Here is a 25772-nt window from a genome sequence, read left to right on the forward strand (position 1 = left end):
CCCTAACATAAACGTATAGAAATTTGATAAACACTTAAAAACAACCACTACCCCAGGTTATTCTTTAACTGGATTCTTTTCTAGGAAAAGCATGGCTGTGAGTTGTTTCTCTGTCCTTGGCAAACAATTTCTATTTGGGATACACAATGAATGACTGGGCAATCATTGCCATTTCTGGTTGCCATAGTGATGGGAGTTTTCATGTATGGGCTACCTCATGGTTCTTGTTCAGAGAAACACTGAACTGTAAATATTGTTTAAAATGATAGGTACACAGACATCAATATCCTCCCCTGTCAGGCTTGCAGTTGATAGAGGATTCAACCTGTGGGTAGAAATTATTTTCAAATCTGTTTAAGCACCCATTTACTCAATTTGAATTAATATGACTTTCTGAAATTTAAGTGGTTTTTTATAACACTTGAAGAAGGATTAAGGGTACTGATAACAATATTTTAAAATATTAAATGGGGTACCTGGGTGGCTTAGTTGGTTAAATGTCTGACTTTGGTTTCAGCTCAGGTTATGATCTCAAGGTTGTGAGATCAAGCCCTGCCTCGAGCTCTGTGCTCAGCAGGGAGTCTTCTTGAGATTGTCTGCCTCTCCCTCTCCCTCTGTCCCAATCCTGCTCCTGTGTGTGTGTTCTCTCTCCTTAGATAAAATATATACATCTTTTTTTTAAAAGATTTTATTTATTTATTCATGAGAGAGAGAGAGAGAGAGAGGCAGAGACATGGACAGAGGGAGAAGCAGGTTCCATGCAGGAAGCCCGATGTGGGACTCAATCCTGGGACCCCAGGATCATGACCTGAGCTGAAGGCAGACCATCAACTGCTGAGCCACTCAGCCATCTCAAACATATACATCTTTTGAAAAATAAATAAAATATTAAAAATTCACCCAGATGCTGAATTTTATTTTTTATTATTTTATTTCATTTTTTAAAAAGATTTATTTATTTATGAGAGAGAGAGAAAGAGAGAGAGGCAGAGACACAGGCAGAGGGAGAAGCAGGCTCCATGCACCGGGAGCCCGACGCGGGACTCGATCCCGGGACTCCAGGATCATGCCCTGGGCCAAAGGCAGGCTCTAAACCGCTGAGCCACCCAGGGATCCCTTATTTTATTTTTTAACTCATGAGAGACACAGAGAAAGAGAGGCAGAGACATAGGCAGAGGGAGAAGCAGGGTCCCTGTAAGGAGCCTGATGTGGGACTTGATCCCTGGCTGCAAGATCATGCCCTGAGCTGAAGGCAGATGCTCAACCACTGAGCCACCCAGGTGTCCCCAGATGCTGAACTTTAGTTTGGCAGAAATCCAGAATATGTTGGGCAGATTTTGAAACATATTTCATCGAAGTGAAAGCTTATAGAGCAACTGCTTGTAGGAGAAATTAAACTTGTATAGATACCTTTTTGGTCGATTAAGTGTAGTCTCAGTCATTTCCAATGAAATTACTAATTTGTTAGCATGATGGAGTGGTAGATATGGAACACAGTCTTGTCTGTCTGGATTGCTTCTCGCTCCAATTGATGAGCTAATTGACCTTGGGAAATCTCTTTGAGCCTCAGCATTCTCATAGGAAAAGTGGTAGACTAGTAGTATATTGCTTCATGCATCTGATGTGAAGACTAAATGAGGTATCTTGCATGCAAGAATAGCTCAATGAATGTTGGCAATTATGAATCAGTGGACTTTCTTTTCTTATTTTTACACCGCATTCCAAGATAAATTTTTTTTTCTTAGAGAGATCATATGTGCATCTATGCACAATAGTGGGATGGGCGGGCAGGGGGTGCTGGCAGGCTCCACACCCATTATGGAGCCCAGTAGGGCTCAATCTCATGAACCTGAGATCATGACCTGAAGCAAAATCAAGAGTTGGAGGCTTTAAACGACAGACACCCAGGCCCCCACAACAGAAAAATTTAATAAAATGGGATAGTTCTCTTTTTTGCAAGTAAACATTAGCTCTTTCTCCTTTTAATTTTTTTTAAAAATTCTAAATTCTAGGATTTTAGACTTTTAGAAATCTCTTCTTCTCTTCAGGTGTCAGTGATGTAGGCAGGACTACTTTCTATGCTGTAGAAATTGTGTCACTGAGGTAAAAGCTCCTGCTTGGGGATCCCTGGGTGGCTCAGCGGTTTGGCACCTGCCTTTGGCCCAGGGTGCAGTCCTGGAGTCCCGGGGTCGAGTCCTGTGTCGGGCTCCCGGCATGGAGCCTGCTTCTCCCTCTGCCTGTGTCTCTGCCTCTCTCTCTGTCTCTATGTCTATCATGAATAAATAAATCAATGAATCTTTAAAAAAAAAAAAGCTGCTCATGCCAGTCCTGTGTGTACACATGATGGTAACTGTTTCAGGCCAATGCTTTAGTAACTTCTCTCCAACCTGGAAGAAAGGGATTTCAGACTAAAATAAGGATCTGTGAGATGGTATATTTTGTTATTTATTTGTAGGCTTCAAAGACATGTGGATAGTTGAAGGAGAGCTCCTTGTCCTTGCTAACTGATACCTTTCCATGTCTCTATGCTCTCCCACTTTAAAAACTATTGCTTTTTTCCCCTTTGAATAAAAATAGCATACAGTAATAAATAATCTTGAAAGTGAAAGTCTGTTCTTATCATTCCCTGCCAGAGAACCACTATTAACAGTGGTATATTTTTCTCCAGGTTTTTTTCAAAACATTTTTCTGACATCATATTTTTATTAATATTTTTCAAGTAATTGTAAGAGGCCTACATTTAAGGTACGACTATAATAATAAAAATTTTATCGTGAAATATGATTTTTAAAGAACCTCTGTATTTTCAGAGTAGACCTAGGAGTTAAAAAGGAATGTCTCTCAGAGATCCTAGCATCATTTGCTCATATAAGCTTGTAAATGAGCTCTCTCTTCCCAGAACTGGTAAATGTTTATCTTGTGTGACTCATTTGGTTAGCTGATATATTAAAGGACAAATATAAACACAATCTCATTTTTTAAAAATTTTTATTTATTTATGATAGTCACAGAGAGAGAGAGAGAGAGAGAGGCAGAGACACAGGCAGAGGGAGAAGCAGGCTCCATGCACCGGAAGCCCGATGTGGGATTCGATCCCGGGTCTCCAGGATCGCGCCCTGGGCCAAAGGCAGGCGCCAAACCGCTGCGCCACCCAGGGATCCCCACAATCTCATTTTTATTAAAGGTGGTAGAGAGGATGGAACAAGGAAAGGCCACTGATCAGGAAAGATAAAGTATTTTAGCTTTCTGCTTATCAATTGTTGTTAAGGGATTGATATCAGAATAATCCCAAGCAGGCTTCTTTCATCCTGGAGATTCTGGAAAACAGGCTAGGAATAATGTGCAAAGAAAAAGTGACACATAGATAAATATGTAAATCTTTATAAATGCTGCTGTAATACTAACTGGCGTGTGCATCCATGGGGATAATTTAATGAGCTTTTTATTCCCGTTGGAAAAAGTGACATCTTATTTGTACAGTGGGATATTTAATTGTTGTCAGCAGTAGGAAGGATTAGTCACTGGAGTGAGCTGCTATGGCAAAATGCTGCTTATTAGTTTGTTTAGTTTCCTATAGCTTTCAGTAGCTCCATCTTTAAAGTCTTCCCTTTAACCCACTAATCACTACCACCTCCAGTGGTCATATTAAATAGTTAATGGTGGGGCAGCCCTGGTGGCTCAGCGGTTTAGCACCGCCTTCAGCCCAGGGCCGCCTGATCCTGGAGACTCGGGATCGAGGCCCACATTGGGCTCCCTGTGCAGAGCCTGCTTCTCCCTCTGCTTGTGTCTCTGCGCCTCTCCTCTCTCTCTCTCTCTCTCTCTCTCTCTCTCTCTCTGTGTGTGTGTGTGTGTGTCCCTCATGAATGGATGAATAAAATCTTTTTTTTCAAAAAATAGTTAATGGCCTATTAGATACTGTGCTGTCCAGCTGTGAAGCAGGGTCTTGGAGAAACCCTGCTGTGGCAAGGAGTATCTCTGGTTGCTGGGGAAACACTTAAAATGGTGATGTTCGGAGGACTGGGGTTCAGGAATAGCAATTCTTTACCACCTGGGGTACAGAAGGACTTCAGTATTTTCAATACTGTCAGTACCGACTGTACATTTGCTCCAACAATGGTTTGAGAGACTCTTGACTACTTCTAAGAGTTCTTTTTTTTTAAGATTTTATTTATTTATTTATTTATTTATTTATTTAGAGAATGAGAGAGAGAGAGAGAGAGAGAGAATGCATGAGTGCATGCGAGCAGGGTGAAGGGCAAAGGGAGAGGGAGAGAGAGAGAACCTCAAGCAGACTCACACTGACCATGGAGCAGGGTGCAGGGCTAAACCCCACGACCTTGGGATCATGACCCTGAGCTGGAAACAAGATTCAGGTGCTTAAGCAACTGAGCCACCCAGGCACCCTTCACCATGAGGTATTTTTGAATACTATCAGGGCAATTTAAGCTAGTTTTCCCACTGATGGTATTAAAATATTCCTAATTCACAAAATATTTAAATGATATGTGTCATTTCTTTAGTGATTGGCACTCAAGGGAGTAGCACTGTATAGAAAGATAAAGATATATTCACATTCAAAATAGGAAGCATTCACTCATTGATTCATTGAACAAAGACTTTTTTGAGCACCTGCCGTACTGTTTCTGTGCAAAGGATACAACAGAGAACAAAACAGATAAAGCCTCTGTTTTCACACAGTTTGTATTCTGGTTGAAGAGACAGATCATAAAAAAATTAAACAATGGCTGAGGGCAAGTATTATAAAGAAAAGTAATGTAAGTCAAGGGAGATAAAGGCGTGGGGCTGGTAGGCAGTCATTTTATATACCATAGTCAGGGAAGACCCCCTCTACAAGACAGCATTTGAGATGACATCTGAAGGAAGTCAGCTATATGAATGCCTGAGTTTAAAAGTATTCTTTATAGAAAGGACAGTAAGTGCCAAGGTCCTAGGGCTGGAGTGTGCTTGGTGTACTCAAGATGTATTAGGGGAGATCCTATAGCTGTAGCAAGAGGAGATGGGGAAAGTAGAAGAAAATGAGGTCAGAGAAGGAAGAGAAGGTAGAGGGTGGCAGAGCATGTCAGAACTATTAGCCATGCCACTGATGGTAGAGATTTTCACTTTTATTCTAAGAGAAGTGGGAAGTCATTAAAGGTCATTTTGAGCAGAGGAGCAATGTTGTTTTTTAAAAGATCTCTCTGACTGCTGTGTAGTAAGCAGACTGAGGCAAAGTCAGGGAGATCAGTTGAGAACCTAGTATAATACTCCAACCAAGAGAAGATGGTGGTTTGAACGAGAATGATGGTAGTGGAAGTGGCCATAACGGGTCAGATCTTAGATATATTTTAAAAGTAGAGCCAATAGAGTTTGCTAAGGGATTAGAAGTGAGATGTGAGAGTAAAAGTCAAGGATGACTCCAAGAAAACTACTGAAATATTTTCTGACTTCCCAAACAGAACTAGTCTTGCCTCGATATCACCTTGTAATTGAAATGATTTGTTTATATGTCTGCTTCCTTACTAGACTCTGAGGTTCTCAAGGGCAAAAATTGGATGTTATTGGTGAATTGTTACATTTTATTAGCCCTGGAGGTGGAGGAGAAAGTGGGGGTTGGAAGGTAACATCCATTGCAGGAAAATGGAAGGAGGAGAAAGGCAGTCAAGTGGAGAACACCAGCCGGGGAACCTGGCAGGCTTGGTTTGATTTGTGGCTCCATCCCTTGAAATTTTGAGACTTTGGGAAAGTTACATCAACTTCTTCAGTCTTGGATTCTGTAAGATGGGAATAATAATAATAATAATAATAATAATAATAATAATAATATCCACCTTATACGATTGTTGTGAAAAAGAAAGAAACCCTGTACTCATTAGCAATTATTTCCCATTTCCCCCTGCCCAACCCCTGGTAACCATAATCTACTTACTCTCTAAAGATTCATCTATTTTTTTTAAACCTTTGAACTTTTTTTTTAAGATTTTATTTATTTATTCATAGAGACAGAGAGAGAGAGGCAGAGACACAGGCAGAGGGAGAAGCAGGCATCATACAGAGAGCCTGATGTGGGACTTGATCCAGGGTCTCCAGGATCATGCCCTGGGCTGCAGGCAGCACTAAACCGCTGCACCACCGGGGCTGCCCCAGATTCATCTATTTTTAAAAAAGATTTATTTATTTATTTTAGAGAAGGAGGAGGGGCAGAGGGAGAGGGAGACAAAGAGAATCTCAAGCAGACTCCCTACTGATCATGGAGCCTGACTTGGGGCTTGATCCCACAACCCTGAGATCATGACCTGAGCTGAAATTAAGAGTTGGATGGATAACCAGCTGAGCCACCCAGGTGCCCCTCATTTATTCTGCATATTTTATATCAATGGAATCATACAATATGTGGCCTTTTGTGAGTGCTGTCTTTCATTTATTAGAGTGTTTTCAAGGCTCATCCATTTTGTTGGATATATCAGTACTTCATTTATTTTGTAGCTGAATGATAATTTCATTATATCTGTATACCACATTTGTTTATCCAACTAGCAATTGATGGAAATTTGAATTGTTTTGACTTCATGGCTAGTATAAATAATATTACTATGGACATTCACATATAGGTTTTTGTGTGGACATATGTTTTCAATTCTCCTGAGTATATATTTAGGGTTGGAATTCTTTTTTTTTTTAAAGACTTTATTTATTTATTCATGAGAGACACAGAGAGAGAGGGGCAGAGACACAGGCAGAGGGAGAAGCAGGCTCCATGCAGAGAGCCTGATGCAGGACCCAACCCCGGGACTCTAGGATCATGACCTGAGCTGAAGGAGGCGCTAAACTGCTGAGCCACCCAGGCGTCCCAAGGTTGGAATTCTTGGGTCATATGTCAACTCCATGTTTAATATTTTGAAGAACTGCTAAACTTTTTCAAAGCAGTACACTGTTTTACAATCCTATCTGCAATGCATGAGGCTTCAAATTTCACCATATCCTCATCAACACTTGTAATTGTCTACCTTTTTATTTTAGCCATTCTAGTGATTATGAAATGGATGTATCTCACTGTGGTTTTTTTTTAAGATTTTATTTATTTATTCATAGACACAGAGAGAGAGAGAGAGGCAGAGACATAGGCAGCGGGAGAAGCAGGCTCCATGCAGGGAGCCCGATGTGGGACTCGATCCCGGGTCTCCAGGATCACACCCCAGGCTGCAGGCGGCGCCAAACCGCTGCGCCACCGGGGCTGCCCTCTCACTGTGGTTTTGATATGTATTTTCCCAATGACTAATGATGAACATTTTCTCGTGTGCTTAGTGCCCATTTGTTTATCTTCTTTGGAGAAATGTCTATCCAAATCCTTTACTAACTTTTATTTTTTTTTATTTTTTAAAAGATTTTATTTATTTATTCATGAGTGTCAGAGAGAGAGAGGGAGAGAGAGGCAGAGATACAGGCAGAGGGAGAAGCAGGCTCCATGCAGGGAGCCCGATGTGGGACTCGATCCCAGGACTCCAGGACCATACCTCAGTCCAAAGGCAGGCACTGAACTGCTGAGCCACCCAGGGATCCCCCTTTACCAACTTTTAAATTGGGCTATTAGTCTTCTTATTGAGTTATAAGAGTTCTTTATAATTTTAGATAGAAATCCCTCATCACATCTATCATTTGCCAATATTTTCTTCCATTCCATAGCTTTTATTTTTACTTTCTTTTTTAAAAATATTTTTTATTATTTATTCATGATAGAGAGAGAGGAGAGAGAGGCAGAGACACAGGCAGAGGGAGAAGCAGGCTCCATGCCGGGAGCCTGATGCGGGACTCGGTCCTGGGACTCCGGGATCGTGCCCTGGGCCAAAGGCAGGTGCTAAACCGCTGAGCCACCCAAGGATCCCCTCTTTTTACTTTCTTGATGATGTTCTTTGAAGTACAAAATGTTCAGTTTTGATGAAGTACAATTTTCTGTTTTTTTTTTCTTTTGTTGTTTGTGCTCTTGCTTTTTGTGTCATATATAAAGAGCTATTGCCAAATCCAAGGTCATAAACATTTATTCCTATATATTTTCTCTGAGTTTTATAGTTTTAGCTTGTACATATAGATCTGTGATCCATTTTATCACTTCTCAGCATTTTGGTTAAGATCAAGTGCAGATCTGTGATCTATTTTGAGTTAATATTTGTGTATGGTATGAGGTAGGGATCCAACTTCATTTTTTAAAAAAGTAGGTTCTATACCTTATGTGGAACCCAATTTGGGGCTTGAACTCATGACCTGAGCTGAGATTGGTTGTGGGATTGAGCCCCATGTTGGGTTCCATGCTCAGCAGGGAGTCTGCTTGAGATTCTCTCCCTCTCCCACTGCCTCTCCCTATGCGCACATGCTTTCTCTTTCTCTCTCTCTGTTGAATAAATAAATACATCTTAAAAAAATACCTGAGCTGAGATCAAGAGTTGGACACTTAATTGACTGAGCCATCAAGGCACCCCCAACTTCATTCTGTTATAGGTGTCCCAGCACCACGTGTTGAAAAGATGATTTTTTTGAAGATTTTATTTATTTATTTGAGAGACAGAGTGCATGAGGAGAGGAAGATAAAGGGAGAGAACTCCAAGCAGACTCTGTGCTGAGTGTGGAGCCTGACACTGGGCTCAGTCCCACAACCCTGAGGTTATGACCTGAGCTGAAATAAAGAGTCAGACACTCAGCCAACTGAGCTGTCCAGGCACTCCAAAAAGATGATTTTTTCCCCCAGTTGAATGATCTTGTAGAAAACCAGTTGGCTTTGGGTGTCTGGCTGGCTCAGTCAGTGGAGCATATAACTCTTTATCTTGGGGTTGTGAGTTTGAGCCCCATGTTGAGTGTTAAGATTACTTAAAAATAAAATCTTTAAGAAAAGAAAAAAACAATTGACTCTAAATTTGAGGGTTTATTTCTAGACTCTCAATATCCTATTTATTTATGTTTATTCTGATGCCAGTACCACACTGTTTTCATTATTGTAGTGTTGTAGAAAGTTTTAAATTGGGAAGTGTGAGTTTTTCCAACTTTGTTTTTATTTTCTAAGTTTGTTTTGACTATCCTGAGTCCCTTGCATGTGCATATGGATTTTTAGGATCCACTTGTCAATTTCTTCAAAAAAGGCACCTGGGATTTTGACAGATTGCATTAAATCTATAATGCAGTTGGAGTACCAATGTTAGGTCTTCTGATCCATGAAAATGGAGATCTCTTTATTTATTTAGATATTTAATTTCTTTCAACAGTGTTTTATAGTTTTCAATGTATCTAAGTCTTGCAATTCTTTTGTTAACATTTTTTCTTAGTATTTTATTCTTTTTTTTAAAATATTTTATTTATTTATTCATGAAAGACACACACACACACACACACACACACACACACAGATAGAGACACAGGCAGAGGGAGAAGCAGGCTCCATGCCGGGAGCCTGATGTGGGACTTGATCCCGCGACTCCAGGATCATGCTGTGAGCCGAAGGCAGGCGCTAAACCACTGAGTCACCCAGGGATCCCCACAATGGCATTCTCTACTTTCTCTAAATCACTATGCTCCTTCCTGCTTTAGAATCTTCATTTACACTGTTCGTCTAGACTGATCACTACCCTTGCTCACAAGTACCACTAGCAAAGGTGGTTTTTTCCCTAGGAGACAAAACTGAATTTTTTTTGTTCTTTATAAATGTCAATGCCTAAGTAGTTCATGTCTACTGTTCTCACCTGTATCATCAGTACCTGGACTAGCATGTGGCATATCACTGGAGCTCAGTAAAAAGAGCGGATAAACTGTGAGCCAGGCACTTTACATATGTGATCTCACTTATCATTGTGATTCACTCTGCAAGTGAGGAAACTAAAGCTTGAAGAGGTGAACTGGCCCAAGGTCACATAGTGAGTAAATAACAGACATATTTCAGTGAAATCACTTTGCCTGGGAGTTTAAGGAGTTTAAAATAAGTCCTTCAAGAAAGAAGTACTCATCTTTGATTTGTTTTCCAGTGGAGACTTTTCAGAAACTGCAGAAGGCAAAGGATATTCTGACTAATACAGAGAGTCGTGCCCGCTATGACCACTGGCGGAGGAGCCAGATATCGATGCCATTTCAGCAGTGGGAAGCTTTGAGTGACTCGGTGAAAACGGTAGGTTTCTCCCTGGGATGAAGTGAATTCATGAAGCTCAGGCTGCCCATGTATTCGACTCACATAGTAGTTTAAAATATTAGTAGGCAATAGGAGGGAGAAGACCAAGAAGCTGTTAGAATCTGGATACAACTCTGTTCACAAATCCTGTGAAAGAGAATTCAATGGATCAGCACCAGAAGAGCTCGTGACTACAATTGTCGATCTCTTTGGTTGTTTGATTCAATATCTTCACTTCTTGTTATCATTTATTGTTTTATACATTCTGGTAACTGCTTCTCATGTTGCTCATATAATACTGCTGAATTTTGAACCAAGGCAAATTCATCTCTTCCATCTTTTTAGTTCATATTGGCATATTCTCTTCTCAAGACTTGTAAATTCCATAAAAAACAGAGCCTGATTAATTAAAGAAAGCTGCAAATTATTTTAAATTGATTCTTTTTTAAAAAAATGTCTTATTTATTCATGAGAGACACACAGAGAGAGGCAGAGACATAGGCAGAGGGAGAAGCAGGCTCCATACAGGGAGCCCGATGTGGGACTTGATCCCAAGACCCCAGGATCACGACGTGAGCTGAAGGCAGACGATCAACCAACTGAGCCACCCAGGGATCCCCAAGAAGGAAATCTAAATGTAAACCTGAAGGGCTATAATTTAAGAGATGTGAATCACCATATTTCCATTCTTCTGAGTGTGACACATTGTAACTGCAACTGAATTAGTGACCTTTGCTATGTGAATGTCTTTTCATTTATACTTTGTTGTTGTTATTGTTGTTGTTTTTTGATGACCCACTGAACTTTTTTTTTAAAGTTTTATTTATTTATTCATAAGTGACACAGAAAGAGAGAGGCAGAGACATAGGCAGAGGGAGAAGCAGGCTCCATGCAGGGAGTCCGATGTGGGACGCGATCCCAGACCTCCAGTATCATACCCCGAGCCAAAGGCAGACACTCAACCGCTGAGCCACTCAGGTGTCCCGATGACCCACTGAACCTAATTTTAACCACTAATATCAAATTTGCTGTGGACTTCTCAAAAACTCTTCTCCAAATTTCTCTTCTAATTTAAATGGCTGATGTCTTTCCTTAAAATGCTAATTTTTGGGGCTCCTGGATGGCTCAGTGGGTTAAGCATCAGCCTTTGGCTCAGGTCATGATCCCAGGGATCTGGGATCAAGCCCCACATGAGGCTCCCTGCTCTTTGGGGAGTCTGCTTCTCCCTCTCCCTTGCTTCTCCACCCCACTCATGTGTATGCATTCTCTTTCAAATAAATAAAGAAAATCTTTAAAAAATGCTAATTTTCTGTCTCCAAACATGTCATTTCTGCTTTGAATTTAGCCTAACTACGGACTGTTTGAGGTCTTACAATAATAATATTTTAGATATTACTGTCTGCACCAATTGTCTTGTCAATAAAATTGAAATAGTATGCTGGGCCAGCATTTGGTTTGAGATTTATTTTTATTAATGGTACAAAAATGATAAGAAGCATTTTTCTGCTTTAAATCAGCAGTGATTTTTTTTTTTTTAACATACATGCTTCTTTGGGCAAAATCTTGTTGTTTTTGATTTGCTTTTGTTTCTCTTTCTCCATGGACTTGCATCCTTGATGCCAAGTCTCACAGGTTTTATAACTAAATAGACTTTCTGTAAATTTCTTCTCATTCCTTTCTCTTCTAAGCCCTACAAGTGAAAGCCTCACCTCTGTCTATAACATTGAGTTATTGTTTTCTGTGTGAGTGGATTTGCTCATCCTTTCACCTTTCCCACTTAGAGAAATTAATAGCAGTTATGATGCTAACATTGTTCATCATCTAAAGAGATCGTTGTTTCTCCTTTTGTAGATAAACATCATTCTTAGGGTGTTTGGGTGAAGTATGTTACATATGCCATCTGACTAAAATGATTACAACTAAGAATTTAGGGATGCCTGCGTGGCTTGGTGGTTGAGCATCTGTTTTCAGTTCAGGGTGTGATGCCGCAGTCCGGGGATCAAGCCCCACATTGGGCTCCCTGCATGGAGCCTGCTTCTCCCTCTCCCTCTGCCTCTGTCTCTGCCTCTCTCTCTCTCTGTGTCTCTCATGAATAAATAAATAAAATCTTTTTTAAAAAAAGGATTTAAATTTTAGGTGACATTTATCTAAAACACATATGCATGTTTGTTTGCCCTATACCTTTGTAGATTGTTATATCTCCTAAAATCCTACCCTTTATATCACCAACTCTGTGTTTCTGCTTTTTATTGAAGCAGTATAATCCCTCTGGAAGGAGAAGAATTGGTGAGAACAATATTAGTCTCTGTACCTTCAAGGCAGGACAAATCCTAATGCACTTTTGCAGCATCACATATAGTTCATATCACAGGAATTTCCTTTGGGAGAATTCTTCAAATGTGCACAACTTCAGGGGTGACAGATTTCTATGATCCCAGAGTGATGAAACTGTATGTTTTTCCCCACACCAAGTCTCTGTCACTTTACTACCTATTTTCCTTTTCCTTTTTAGAAGTTTCTCCTGATAGTTCTTTTTTGTTTTTTATTTTTTATTTTTTTTTTAAACTTTTTTTTTAAATTTTTATTTATTTATTTATGATAGTCACAGAGAGAGAGAGAGAGAGGCAGAGACACAGGCAGAGGGAGAAGCAGGCTCCATGCACCGGGAGCCTGATGTGGGACTCGATCCCGGGTCTCCAGGATCATGCCCTGGGCCAAAGGCAGGCGCCAAACCGCTGCGCCACCCAGGGTTCCTCCCTCTTTTTTGTTTTTAATATTTTATTTATTTATTCAGGAGAGACACACAGAGAGAGGCAGAGACACAGGCAGAGGGAGAAGCAGGCTCCATGTGAGGAGCCCAATGTGGGACGTGATCCGGGGACTCCAGGATCATGCCCTGGGCTGAAGGCAGGGTTGAGCTACCCAGGGATCCCCCTCTCTTGATAGTTCTTTTTTTTTTTTTTTCTTTTGTAGAAAGAAAGAGAGAGACAGAGAGTCAGGCAGACGGCGGGGGGGGGAGGGTTGTGCAGAGGGAGTGAGGGGATCTTAAACAGATTCCTCACGGAGCTTAGAGCCAACGAGGGCAGGGGTGTGGATAGGGGGCTTGATCCCACCACCCTGAGATAAGACCTGAGCTGAAATCAAAAGTTGGACTCTGGGCAGCCCAGGTGGCTCAGCGGTTTAGTGCCTCCTTCAGCCCAGGGCCTGATCCTGGAGTCCCCGGATCACATCCCACGTCGGGCTCCTCACATGGAGCCTGCTTCTTCCTCTGCCTGTGTCTGTGTCTGTCTGTCTGTCTGTCTGTCTCTCTCTCTCTCGGTCTCTCATGAATTAAAAAAAAAAAGTTGGACGCTTAATGAATGAAACACCTAGGCACCCCTCTCCTGACATTTTAATTTGAAAAATATTTATTTATTTATTTATAAAGATTTTATTTATTTATTCATGAGAGACAGAGAGAGAGAGGTAGAGACACAGGAAGAAGGAGAAGCAGGCTCCCCACAAGGAGCCCCATGTGGGACTCAACCCTGGATCCTGGGATCACATCCTGAGCCAAAGGCAGATGTTCAACCACTGAGCCACCCAGGCGTCCTGGAAATTGAAGTTTAGATATGTGATGTTGGTTTTAAAAAAGAGATATGGAGTGAGGTTTTCAGTTACTGTGGCCCTTGGGTCTTGGGATAATTTGAAAACAGAGATCTTTCTAGCTAAAAGGATCTTAGGGAAATTCACTGCTGTCATGCTAAATAATTTTACCCCAAAGGATCCAGGGTATGAAATGTTTTTTCTCTAGTTCTGAAATATGTGGCAGAATGGCTTTAGGATGCCTGTGAGAAAATGGTTGTAGCAAAGCCACAATCAAGAGTGCTGGTTGGGGCGCCTGGGTGGCTTAGTGGTTGAGTGTCTGCCTTTGGCTCAGGTGGTGATCCCAGGGTCTTGGGATCAAATCCTGTATCGGGCTCCCCACAGAGAGCCTGCTTCTGTCTCTGCCTCTGTCTCTGCCCTCTCTCTGTGCCTCTCATAAATAAATAAATAAATAAATAAATAAATAAATCTTAAAGTGCTAAGAAAAATTCTTATAAACTGTTATAACTGTCATGTCATATCCGTTGCTGTACATTTTATAAAGAATTAATAGAGGGGTGCTGGGTGACTCAGTTGTTAAGCGTCTGAGTTGGGCTCAGGTCGTGATCTCAGGGTCCTGGTGTCAAGCCCTAAGCCCTGAGTCCCTGTGTGGAGTCCTGAGTTGAGCCCAACATAAGGCTCTGTGCTCAGAGGAGAGTCTGCTTCTCCCTCTCTCTCTGCTCCTCCCCCTGCTCATGCACACTCTTTGTCCCTCAAATAAATAAAATCTTTTAAAAAAGAGTTAATAGAAATGCATTTTTGTTGAATTGATTGTTTGACAAATTGATTGCTTCTTATAGGACTTGTTGGGACTGCCAGTTACCCTCATATGGGTCTGTTTGTCTACTGATTGTTTCTTGGTTCCTGGGCTTGGTGAGGTGTCCTTGGGGTGAGTCCAGTTGGCTAAAAATGACTAGGGAAGCTTCCTACTATGCCTGTGTGGTTGCACTTTCTCCAGTCAGATGGGAAGCACCTTCTGGGCCTGTTCAGAAGGCAGTCAGTCCTAATTGAATGTTATCCAAAAGCAGGTCAAAGATCACCCAGACAAGCAAATAATTTACTTCTATCGATCCAGAATAATAACAACTAATCAATTTTGAATAGTTGTTCAACTGATCCATGGCTCACATGAGTCAATTGATTTTATTTCTATTTGTTTATTTTTTCTATTTGTCTACTTAATATTTACTGGCATGTAGGCACAATTTTTTATTGTTAACCAAGGTCTAGAATTAAGTTATATTAAATTAATTACTTTATTTATATTAAAGATTTTATGTATTTGGGGAGAGAGAGAGAGAGAGAGAGACAGAGCATGAGCAGGGGGAGAGAGAGAGGGAGAGGGAGAAGCAGGCTCCCTAAGGAGCAGGGAATCTGACGCGGGGCTCCATCCCAGGACCCTGGGATCATGACCTGAGCTGAAGGCAGACATTTAACCACTAAGCCACCCAGGCGCCCCAAAGTCCAGAATTTTAAAAAAATGACTGGGACTTCCTAAGGGAAAAAACACAGCAGGGAAAGCTGGTAAACAAGTTAATTGAGAAGATAGAATAAACAACATACCAATTTCATGGACTGTAGGACAGTGGCTTTTGCCCCTAGGCTTGGTGTCTGTTTAGTGTTGGTTCACCCCCTACACACAATGGTACTCTGTCTGGTGCAGTTCATTATTTTGCTGTACAGACTGTCCTCTTCCTAATCTCCCTCTCAGTCTCTGTCAACTACTATCATTTGATATTTTTATTGATTTTTTTTAAAGATTTTATTTATTTATTCTTGAGCGAGAGGGGCAGAGACACAGGCAGGGGGAGAAGCAGGCTCTATGCAGGGAGCCCAATGTGGGACTCAATCCTGGGATTCCAGGATCAGGCCCTGGGCTGAAGGCAGGCACTCAACCACTGAGCCACCCAGGTGTCTCTATTGATGATCATTCTATTGAAACGAGTCATTCCACACTAGTTTGCTTGATGTTGAGTGTTGTTAAATTAGTATCTTAGGGAATCTGAGAAATACAATCTGTGAACATAGAAATAAGACCTAATTGTGTCCCTGTAAATCAGGTTGCTTAGCATTGCTCTTATATTAGTCCTCTGATTGAAGTACAAAGCATGAGAGGTGCCTGTATATGAGGTTAGATGCAGTTTGGATCTTTCCCTTGTGTATTTCTTTCATTGGGATCAGGAGATACAGAGGTCTGATGATAAAATATTTTATTCTTATAAAGTGGATGGATGAGTAAAACTATTATCTCACAATTGCTTGATGGCTATCAAAGCATTTACTGTAGGTAAGTCATTAATCCTCAACACCATCTAAGGAAAATAGCAGGCACTTTTATTTCAAGACAAAAGTACCAGGGCACAAAGTAAATACACGGTACAAGACCTGTACCTAACTGACCTGTAATGTTTACAGACCACATTTTCAGCTCTCTGGGCCCTGAATTCTTGAGTTTCTTACTATTTTTCACTGACCTTTCCAATATCTTTTCCCTCTACAGAGAAAGCCACTGGCCAGCCTCTTTTATTCTGTGCACATGCAGGAAAAGGAAGAAACCAAACTAACCAACAACAGAACCAAACGAATCAGACCAAAAGCAGATTATTTTTTGCATCAGCTGACACCACTGCCCTTTTCTTTTTTTTTTTTTATTTTTTTTAATCATTTATTTACGATAGTCACAGAGAGAGAGAGAGAGAGGCAGAGACACACAGGCAGAGGGAGAAGCAGGCTCCATGTACCGGGAGCCCGAGGTGGGACTCGATCCCGGGTCTCCAGGATCGCGCCCTGAGCCAAAGGCAGGCGCCAAACCCCTGCGCCACCCAGGGATCCCACCACTGCCCTTTTCAAAAATTAACATTTTTAAAAAAAGATTTTATTTACTTATTTAAGAGAGAATGAGTGAGTGAGCAACCTTGAGCTGGGGGAGGGGCAGAGGGAGAGGGAGAAGCAGAGTCCCTGGGGAGCAGGGAGTCTGACATGGGGCTCCATCCCAGGACCCTGAGATCATAACCTGAGCTGAAGGCAGATGTTTAACCGACTGAGCCACCCAGGCACCCCTAAAATTAACATTAAGAAAGATTTCATGTTTATTTTTAAAAAGATTTATTTATTTTAAAGAGTGAGGTGGAGATAGGGGCAGAGGTAGAGGGACAATCCCAAGCAGACTCCCTGCCGAGTGGAGCCCCATGCAGGTCTTGATCCTTTTTTTTTTTTAATGATTTTATTTATTTATTCATGAGAGACACAGAGAACGAGAGAGGCAGAGACACAGGCAGAAGGAGAAGCAGACTCCATGCAGGGAGCCCAATGCGGGACTTGATCCCAGGACTCCAGGATCACGCCCTAAGCCCAAGTCAGGTGCTAAACCACTGAGCCACCCAGGGATCCCCCAGGTCTCGATCCTTTGACCCTGAGATCATGACTTGAGTCAAAACCAAGATTCAGACAACCAACCTACTGAGCCACCCAGGTGCCCCCTAAAGATTTTATTTTTTTCAGGATTCTCCTTACTTAGCCTGGGGCTTGATCTCACAATCCTGAGATTAAGAGTTGCATGCTCTACCATCTGAGCCAGCCAGGCGTACCATCTCTTTCTGTATCACTCTTTCTTTTTTCTTTTCTTTTCTTTTCTTTTCTTTTCTTTTCTTTTCTTTTCTTTTCTTTTCTTTTCTTTTCTTTTGAGAGCCAGCACAAGCAGGGGGAGGGGCAGAGGGAGAGAGAGAGAGTGAATCCACAAGCAGACTTGACTCCCTGGCTGAGCATGGAGCCTGACATGGGACTCTATCCAAGGACCCTGAGATCATGATTTCAAATGAAATCAAGAGTCAGCCACTTAACCGACTGGGATACCCGGGCACCACTTACTTACTTTCTTTCTTTTTCTTTCTTTTCTTCCTTTCTTTTCCTTTCTTTCTTTCTTTCCCGGCCAACAGAAGGGCCTTCTTTTTCTTTTTCTTTTTCTTTTTCTTTCTCTTTCTCTTTCTCTTTTTCTTTTTCTTTTTCTTTTTCTTTTTCTTTTTCTTTTTCTTTTTCTTTTTCTTTTCTTTCTTGGCCCAACCCAGGGCTCAAACCCACCACCCTGAGATCGAGACTCACCTGCTCCACTGACTGAGCCAGCCAGGCACCCCAAAATTAACATTTTTATTTTGAAATAAAACCTACAGAAAAATTCATAATGCTATGTCAGATTTTACCACATATCGAACTTTAAATATGGAATACTATATAATGTTTATATTATGTGTCTGCTTTAATTAATGTAGTCAATGCACTGGGCTGTCAGAGGTAAAAAAGACCTGATGCTGGAAGAATCTGACCAGAGTCTTACCAAAACGATTGAAAATGAGGAATGGAACAAGCAAAGGGAAATCAAGAAAGAGGAGCTGGGTTCAACCACAGAGAAAATGGAGCAAGAAGAATCCAAGTCCTTGGAGAAGTCATTCTCTCCACAAAATCCTGATTCTCCAAGTAAGTCAAGTCATGTAGCTTTGCAGACAAAGAATTTCTGAAATTAAAGGGCTTGGTTTATACTGTATTTATTCTCAACCTTTTCCAACTAAACAATAGTGCCAAATTTAAGGATTGCTTACTTAGCACTGACACAGAAACTGGAAGACACATTCCTCAATACATTCCTTGCAAGGGAAAATTTGGGGCATTTTTGTTATTCTGAAATAACACTGCCATTTATTGGGTGTTTCCTATGTATAGGAATGTTCTTTGTGTATGTTATGTGACATGTATTATCTTGTTTAATATTCATTTTATATACGTTAATTTATTTAATCCTCACTACAAGCTTGTGAGGTTGGTACCAATATTATTCTTATTTTACAAATGAGAAAACTGACATCTGGAGAGGTTGAGTAATTTTCTCAAAGCTGTACAAGTTGTATACAGCCAGGGGGGGGACCTGAATGAAGGTATTTTGGCTTCAGAGTCTTTTTGTAAGGCATTGCACCAGCTGGAGAAGGTACCTTATCTGCAAGTAGCTCTGTAGACATTCTGAGTGATATACAGATCCACTGAAGCAGAGCATTATAGAGGTTAAGCTCCCTAGCTACACCACCTGGGTTCACATCCTAGCTCTACTACTTATGATCTGTATTACTTGGTACAAGTTAATTAACTTCTCTCGATTTCAGTTTCCTCATCTATAAAATCAAGATCATAATGGTACCTTCTCATAGAGTTATCGTGAGGAGTAGTTGAGATCTGTGCAAAATGCGTAGCAGTGATTAACCTACCAAGCAGGTCTTGGGTTAATGTCAGCCATGATTATCATTTCTTTGTGTCTCTAGCCATCCCACTGTGTTGATCTCATCTAGATGTGTTATATTCACACCCTGTCACTGTCCTGCAGATTCTTGCTTGATTCTCAGGGTTGTGATTCCACACCTCTTTAGAATTTAGCCTTTAAACCAAAGGCTCCTAAAAGTCCTTGAATCCTTGAATCTTTACTGAAAAAAGAAAAAGAAGACAGTTAATTTATGGTGAATTACTGTTTTTCTAGAAATAGTCACTTGAAATCTCTCTTTGGGGAGAACTTCTATATGCTCATTACTTGCTAGGATAAAGATTCTTAGGGTGTGGTTCAGGTGTCTCTGCTGGTTACTCAAGATTTCCTTTTGTGGAGTCTGCAAATGGTTGGTTGCATCAGCCTTATAACTGGGAATGGTTATAATGTAACAAACTGATCAAAGCAGAAGCCCGAATTTCAGAAAAAAAAAAAAAAACAGTTTTAAGCAAATACACGAGTACAAACACCTACGCACAGGCACACATAGGCAAACATAAAAATGTTTTTCTATTCAGCCTGGAATGTTCAGATCTGTGCTTCCTGAACCCCTGGGGCCTCCCTCTGACTCTGTTTCAGATTCAGACCTAGACTGAGTTTACCCAAACTGGAGGGGTAGGGGCAGCTGATTAGGTCAGAGATTCAGGCATGAGGCTGGGAGCCCCACTGGAATCCCTCCCAGCAGACTCCATGAAATTTTCTCTTCCTTTAAAAAATTAATTATTTTTATATTTAAAACACCCCAAAATAATAGGAGCTTGTTATTAGAAAATTCAAAGACTCATATATAGACAGTGACTTAGTGTCTACCCCAGCCTCCCATAGTTCTTTGTTTCTGTTTCCTGAAGTAACCAATGCAGATGCCCAAGTGCGTCTCCTTCCACATTTTTCTCTATGCTAAAACAAGCATATACAAATATACGTTCACTTATGAGGGCTTTCAAAATAAAGAATGGCATTATACTGTGCTCATTTTTCTATGTTATTCTGGAACCAGATCTCTGCTTTTCCACTGATGAGTTGTGTGACCCTAGGCAAGTGAGTTAACCTCTCTGTATCTGTGTTTTCTTATTATATGGCCGAAACATTAGTGTCTACCTCCTAAGAGTTTTTCTGAGTAGTGAATAAAATATGTAAGATATTTAGACCAGGTACATGGTAGGTGCTTTTTTTTTTTTTTTTTTTTTTTTGGTATTGGCATTTATTATTATGGGGCTTCTCCTTAGACTCTTACATTTAGAATTAACTCATTCTTTTAAATAGCAGATAAGTATTCCAGAGGATAAATCTATTATAATTTACTCAGAATAAATTTGGGTATCAGTTTTTTTTACTCCTATTTTATTATTATAAATTCCAGTGTAGTTAATATACAGTGTTGTATTAGTTTCAAGTGTGCAATACAGTGTGATGTCAGTTGTTTTTTTTTAAAAATATTTTATTTATTTATTCATGAGAGAGGCAGAGAGAGAGGCAGAGACAGAAGCAAGCTCCCTGTGGGGAGCCAGATGCGGGACCCATCCCAGGACCCTGAGATCATGACCTGAGCCAAAGGCAGTTGCTCAACAACTGAGCCACCCAGGTGCCCCTGTGATGTCAGTTTGGATGCCCTCACATGGTGAGGTGTATTCTCTTCCTGTGACCAAGGAATGAGGTGGGGGAGTGGTACAGGAGGATCATTGTTCTGAGAAGCTGTTGTTGGAGAATTATGAGATTTTATGAAAAGCTGCATTTACCAGTATTTTCTTAATGCCATTTAAGAGATTATTGGGTGTAATGAGTAGCACCTTACATTTGGAGTTTATATACCAAACTGCAGTTGTGTGATTGTTTGTAACTTTTTTTTTTTTTTTTTTTAAGAATTTTTTTTTTTTTTAATTTTTATTTACTTATGATAGTCACAGAGAGAGAGAGAGGCAGAGACACAGGCAGAGGGAGAAGCAGGCTCCACGCACCGGGAGCCCGACATGGGATTCGATCCCGGATCTCCAGGATCGCGCCCTGGGCCAAAGGCAGGCGCCAAACCGCTGCGCCACCCAGGGATCCCCATTGTTTGTAACTTTATTTTACTGTAAATTTCTGTAACATCAACATTTAAGAAATATTATTCATGTCAGCTTTACCGAGTCCAGAGTGGCTTCTCACATACCTTTACAGCATATTTTAATAATTTCCTCAAGCAGTGGTTGATATTTACTTTGGAGTTTGCCTTTTTTTTTTTTTAAGATTTTATTTATTTATTTATGAGAGACAGAGAGAGAGAAAGAGAGACAGAGACACAGGCAGAGGGAGAAGCAGGCTCCATGCAGGAAGCCTGATATGGGCCTCGATCCCGGGTCTCCAGGATCACACCCTGGACTGAAGGCGGCACTAAAGTGCTGAGCCACCCGGGCTCCCTGGAGTTTGCCTTTTGATGCCTCTTCTGTGATGAACATCTATCAAATATTCCACATCCTCTTCTGACTCTTCACTACAACCAGTAAAATATGGAGCACAGTCTCTGAAAACTGATGTTTGAAACGATCTCACTTTTCCTTTCTTCCTATTCAAATATGCAAAAAATATAACTTCTGATAAATGCAATTCTAGAATAAAATAGTTTGTATAACATTCTGGAATTAAAAAAAAGAAGATCATATGTTGCAGATGTGTGCTGCTATAGGTTCTGGACATCTGCCTTCCCTTTGTCAACTCTCTAGTTTCTTTTTTTTTTTAATAAATTAATTTTTATTGGTGTTCAATTTACCAACATACAGAATAACACCCAGTGCTCATCCCATCAAGTGTCCCCCTCAGTGCCCGTCACCCATTCACCCCCACCCCCCGCCCTCCTCCCCCTCCACCACCCCTAGTTCATTTCCCAGAGTTAGAAGTCTTTATGTTCTGTGTGGGAAATATCAGAAAGGGAGACAGAACATAAAGAACTGTCTAGTTTCTACCAGAGGACTTTCTCTGGCAATTGAGCCGGTTTATTCCCTGGCTTTAGTGCTAGGGAATAAACACCCTTTGGATGTAGCCATCAGCTATCGATAAATGCCAGTGGGAGGCTCCTTTACTTCTCCAACTGGATAACTCTGAGGGGTTTTTGTGTTGTCTTCCAAGGGTCTTTAGTGCAATCAAACCCCAGTTGCCCAGGGTAGCAACTTGCATGATAATGTACCTTTTATAGACTTGATTCCTTTCCCTACTTTTTTACCAGGGCCTCCGTGAATCATCTTTTAAATTTGCCACTTACTGAGCCTATCTGGCTCAGTCAATAGAGCATCCAGCTCTTAATCTTGGGGTCATGAGTTCAAGCCCTATATTGGATGTGGAGCCTACTAAAAAACGAACTAGCCACTTACATTTGAATTCTTGTTTGGGGGCCTGTTTCTATTGGAACCTAAACTAGAAAATACCATTTTTTAAACTATGAAATAACAAGTATATTTACAGTAAAAATGTGAGAAATGTGGTCAAATAAAAGGTAGAAAATACAACTTGTAATCTTAGCACCTAGAGACATATCTATTATTGATCTTTTGCTATATTTTTATATTTGTCAGTATATCTAAAACTAAGAGGATCATACTGTACATATTGTGTGTGTTTGTGTGTGTGTGTATTTCAATTACAGTTGTCAGAAATTTCCTTTTGCTATTTTATTTATTTATTTTTATTTATTTATTTATTTATGTTTTTTTTAATTTTTTTTCCTTTTGCTTTTTCCCAAAAGGGAAATTCTAAAATTTGTTTTCTCTGATAATTCTAAAGATTGTACAAATAGATCGTCTTTTCTTTTCTTTTTTAAAGATTTTATTTATTTATCCATGAGAGACACAGAGAGAGAGAGAGGGAGAGAGAGGCAGAGACACAGGCAGAGGGAGAAGCAGGCTCTATGCAGGGAGCCTGATGTGGGACTTGATCCCAGGTCTCCAGGATCAGGCCCTGGGCTGAAGGCAGCACTAAACTGCTGTGCCACCCAGGCTGCCCAACAGAGCATCTTCTTAAGACAATCATTGACAACTGTTCTGTGTGTATTTTTCTGACTAGATATTTAGATAATATTTTAAAATATCAATGGAAGCATATTTTGTATATTATTCTGTAATATACAATAGTATTAACATAAAAAAAGACACAAGGGAGGCACCTGGGTAGCTCAGTTAGTTGAGCATCTGACTTCAGCTCAGGTCATGATCTCAGGGTCCTGTGATAGAGCCTGCATCCTCGGGCTCTGCACTCAGCAGGAAGTCTGCTTCTCCCTCTGCCTCTCCCCTGTTCATGCTCTCTCTCTATCAAATAAATCTTAAAAAAAAAAAGACACAAAGAATTCATTGCAGAGTAATAAGAAAATACAGATTTTTAAAAAGTATCAGAAATGAAAAACATCTATTCCAACTATTTAGGGATAATTCCTTGTAGACTTTCCAAAAATTTTATGTAAATATCTATGCAATAATGAATTTAGGAATGAGATCATACTGTATAAACTGTTTTGTAACTATCTGTCAGCAATATAAGAATTTTTCTATTTTTCCATAAATATTAAAAAATTATTAATGACTATATCAAAGACTTTTAACCAACTTTCTATTGCTGGAGATTTTTTTTTTAGATTTTATTTATTTATTCATGAGAGACACACAGAGAGAGGCAGAGACATAGGCAGAGGGAGAAGCAGGCTCCATGCAGGGATCCCAAAGTGAGACTCAATCCCAGGACTCCAGGATCACACCCTGGGCTGAAGGCAGGCATTAAACCGCTGAGCCACCTGGGCTGCCCTGTTGCTGGAAATTTAGATTGTTTCTTGATTTTAAAAAACATTTATAAATGAGGTCATGATAAATATTCTTATAGTTAAACCCTTGAGCACATCAGTGGTTATTTCCTTAGGATAAATTTCTAGAAGTAGAATTATTGGGTTAAAGGTTTAAACTTTTTAATGAGTTTGATAAATTTTGCCAAATTGCCAGCAAGAAAACTTTTGTCAGTTTACCTTCGCTCTAGTAGAGAAGGAAAATGACCTTTTCTCTAGTTTTTAAGAAAGTTATTTAGAATTAAAGAAACCTTACTATTGTGGAATAAATTATTTGTATTTCTAGAGATCTTTTACTGTTAACCTTTTCCTTATGACAGCTGTTTGAAAGTTGTTTCCAATTTCCTTTCAAGTGAAGTATCCAAATTCCCACGATTAGAGGCATCTATAAATATCCTCTTATTATTAAGCATTTAAGCACATGAGGTTCTTTCATCCATATATAAATTAATTCTTGTTGATAGGAGGGAAACTATAAATAGTTTAGGAGAGAAAATACAGTGGCTCTTAAACATCTGAAAAGATGTTTAATCTCAATGTAATTAGCAAAATGTAATTAGCAATTCTCTTAATGTATGCTCCTATGAATCAGTGAGACATTAGATCAACCATTCAGTAAAAAAAATGAACAGGGGAAATGAACAGATAGTTCACAGAAGAGAAAATACACAAATAGCCTTGAAACATATGAAAAGATGCTTAAACTCACTCATACTAAGAGAAAGGCAAATTAAAACCACACTGTTTCGTGTTCATTAGCTTGGCAAAGGTTACTAAGTTTGTTAACATGGTGTTAATGAGGGTGAAGGAAAACAACTGCTGCTGGGTCAAGCTTTATGGAGAACTGTTTGGCAATGTCTATTAAAACTACAAATGCACAATGATTTTTTAAAAATATTTTATCCATTTATTTGAGAGAGATCACGAAAGAAGGAGCACAAGCTGTGCTGGGGAAGGGGGCAGAGGGAGAGGGAGAAGCAGGCTCCTCACTGAGCAGGGAGCAGGATGTGAGGCTCCATCTCAGGACCTGAGCCAAAGACAGATGCTCAACCGACGGAGTCACCCAGGTGCCCCTGCACAAAGACTTTGATGCTACTTCCACAAATTTTATCCTACAGACCACCTATGTACCAAATGACATGTGTGCCATGTTATTCACTGCAGAATAACAAATAAATGCCCCTCAGTAGGGTTGAGTTTTTGTGTATCATACAACAGAATACTCTGCTGTAAGAGAGCATGAGAAAGCTCTTCATATACTGATAAAGAGCAAACATCAAGCTATATTAGAAACAAAAAGTGAAAAAACAGAATAGTGGACTATATGTTAGGATTTAGGTTAAAGAAGGGATGAGAAGGTGGTGTTGGAGAAGGTGGTGTTGGAGAAGGTGTATTTGTATATACCTGTACTATCTCTGGAAAGATAGGCAGGCAACCGGTAGCAAATTTGTCTTTTGGAAACATCAGAAGAGTGGAAGGGTGGAAGACTTTTGGAGTATGTACTCTTTGTGCCTTTTGAATTGTAGCCATGTAAATATACTTCCTACTCAAAAAATAAATAAAAGTTTATTTTTTTTAAAAAAGATTTTATTTATTTATTTGACACAGAGAGAGAGCACACCAGCAGGGGGAGCAGAGGGAGAGGGAGAAGAGATATAGGACTCCATCTCAGGACCCTGGGATCATGACCTGAGCTGAAGGCAGATGCTTAACTGACTGAGCCACCGAGGCCCCCCAACCCCCGAAAAAATTAAAAATAAATAAAAATCAAAATAGATAAATCGAAAGGAAAAAGAAATCTGAGATCTATTCCTCATTTTAGTTACATTTTGTGATCACTAAGAAGTCCCTTCCTTTTTTTTTTATTGAGGTTTGATTTGCCAACATATAGTGTGACACCCAGTGCTCAT

At 40.2% G+C, this 25772-nt stretch overlaps 1 protein-coding gene across 4 annotated transcripts in view; it reads left to right on the forward strand.

Moving 5' to 3' along the window:
• Positions 1–25772, forward strand: part of DNAJC12 (DnaJ heat shock protein family (Hsp40) member C12) — a 51381-nt gene that overhangs the window by 22869 nt on the left and 2740 nt on the right. For all 4 annotated transcript variants that reach the window (XM_055325536.1, XM_055325534.1, XM_055325535.1 and 1 more), the window contains 2 exons: positions 10002–10141; positions 18031–18235. In XM_055325536.1, the coding sequence (XP_055181511.1) occupies positions 10002–10141; positions 18031–18235 (345 nt within the window). The remainder of the gene's footprint in view (positions 1–10001; positions 10142–18030; positions 18236–25772) is intronic.

The sequence above is a fragment of the Nyctereutes procyonoides genome, unplaced genomic scaffold (assembly GCF_905146905.1).
Source record: "Nyctereutes procyonoides isolate TBG_1078 unplaced genomic scaffold, NYPRO_anot_genome, whole genome shotgun sequence".
NCBI classification, from domain to species: Eukaryota; Metazoa; Chordata; class Mammalia; order Carnivora; family Canidae; genus Nyctereutes; species Nyctereutes procyonoides.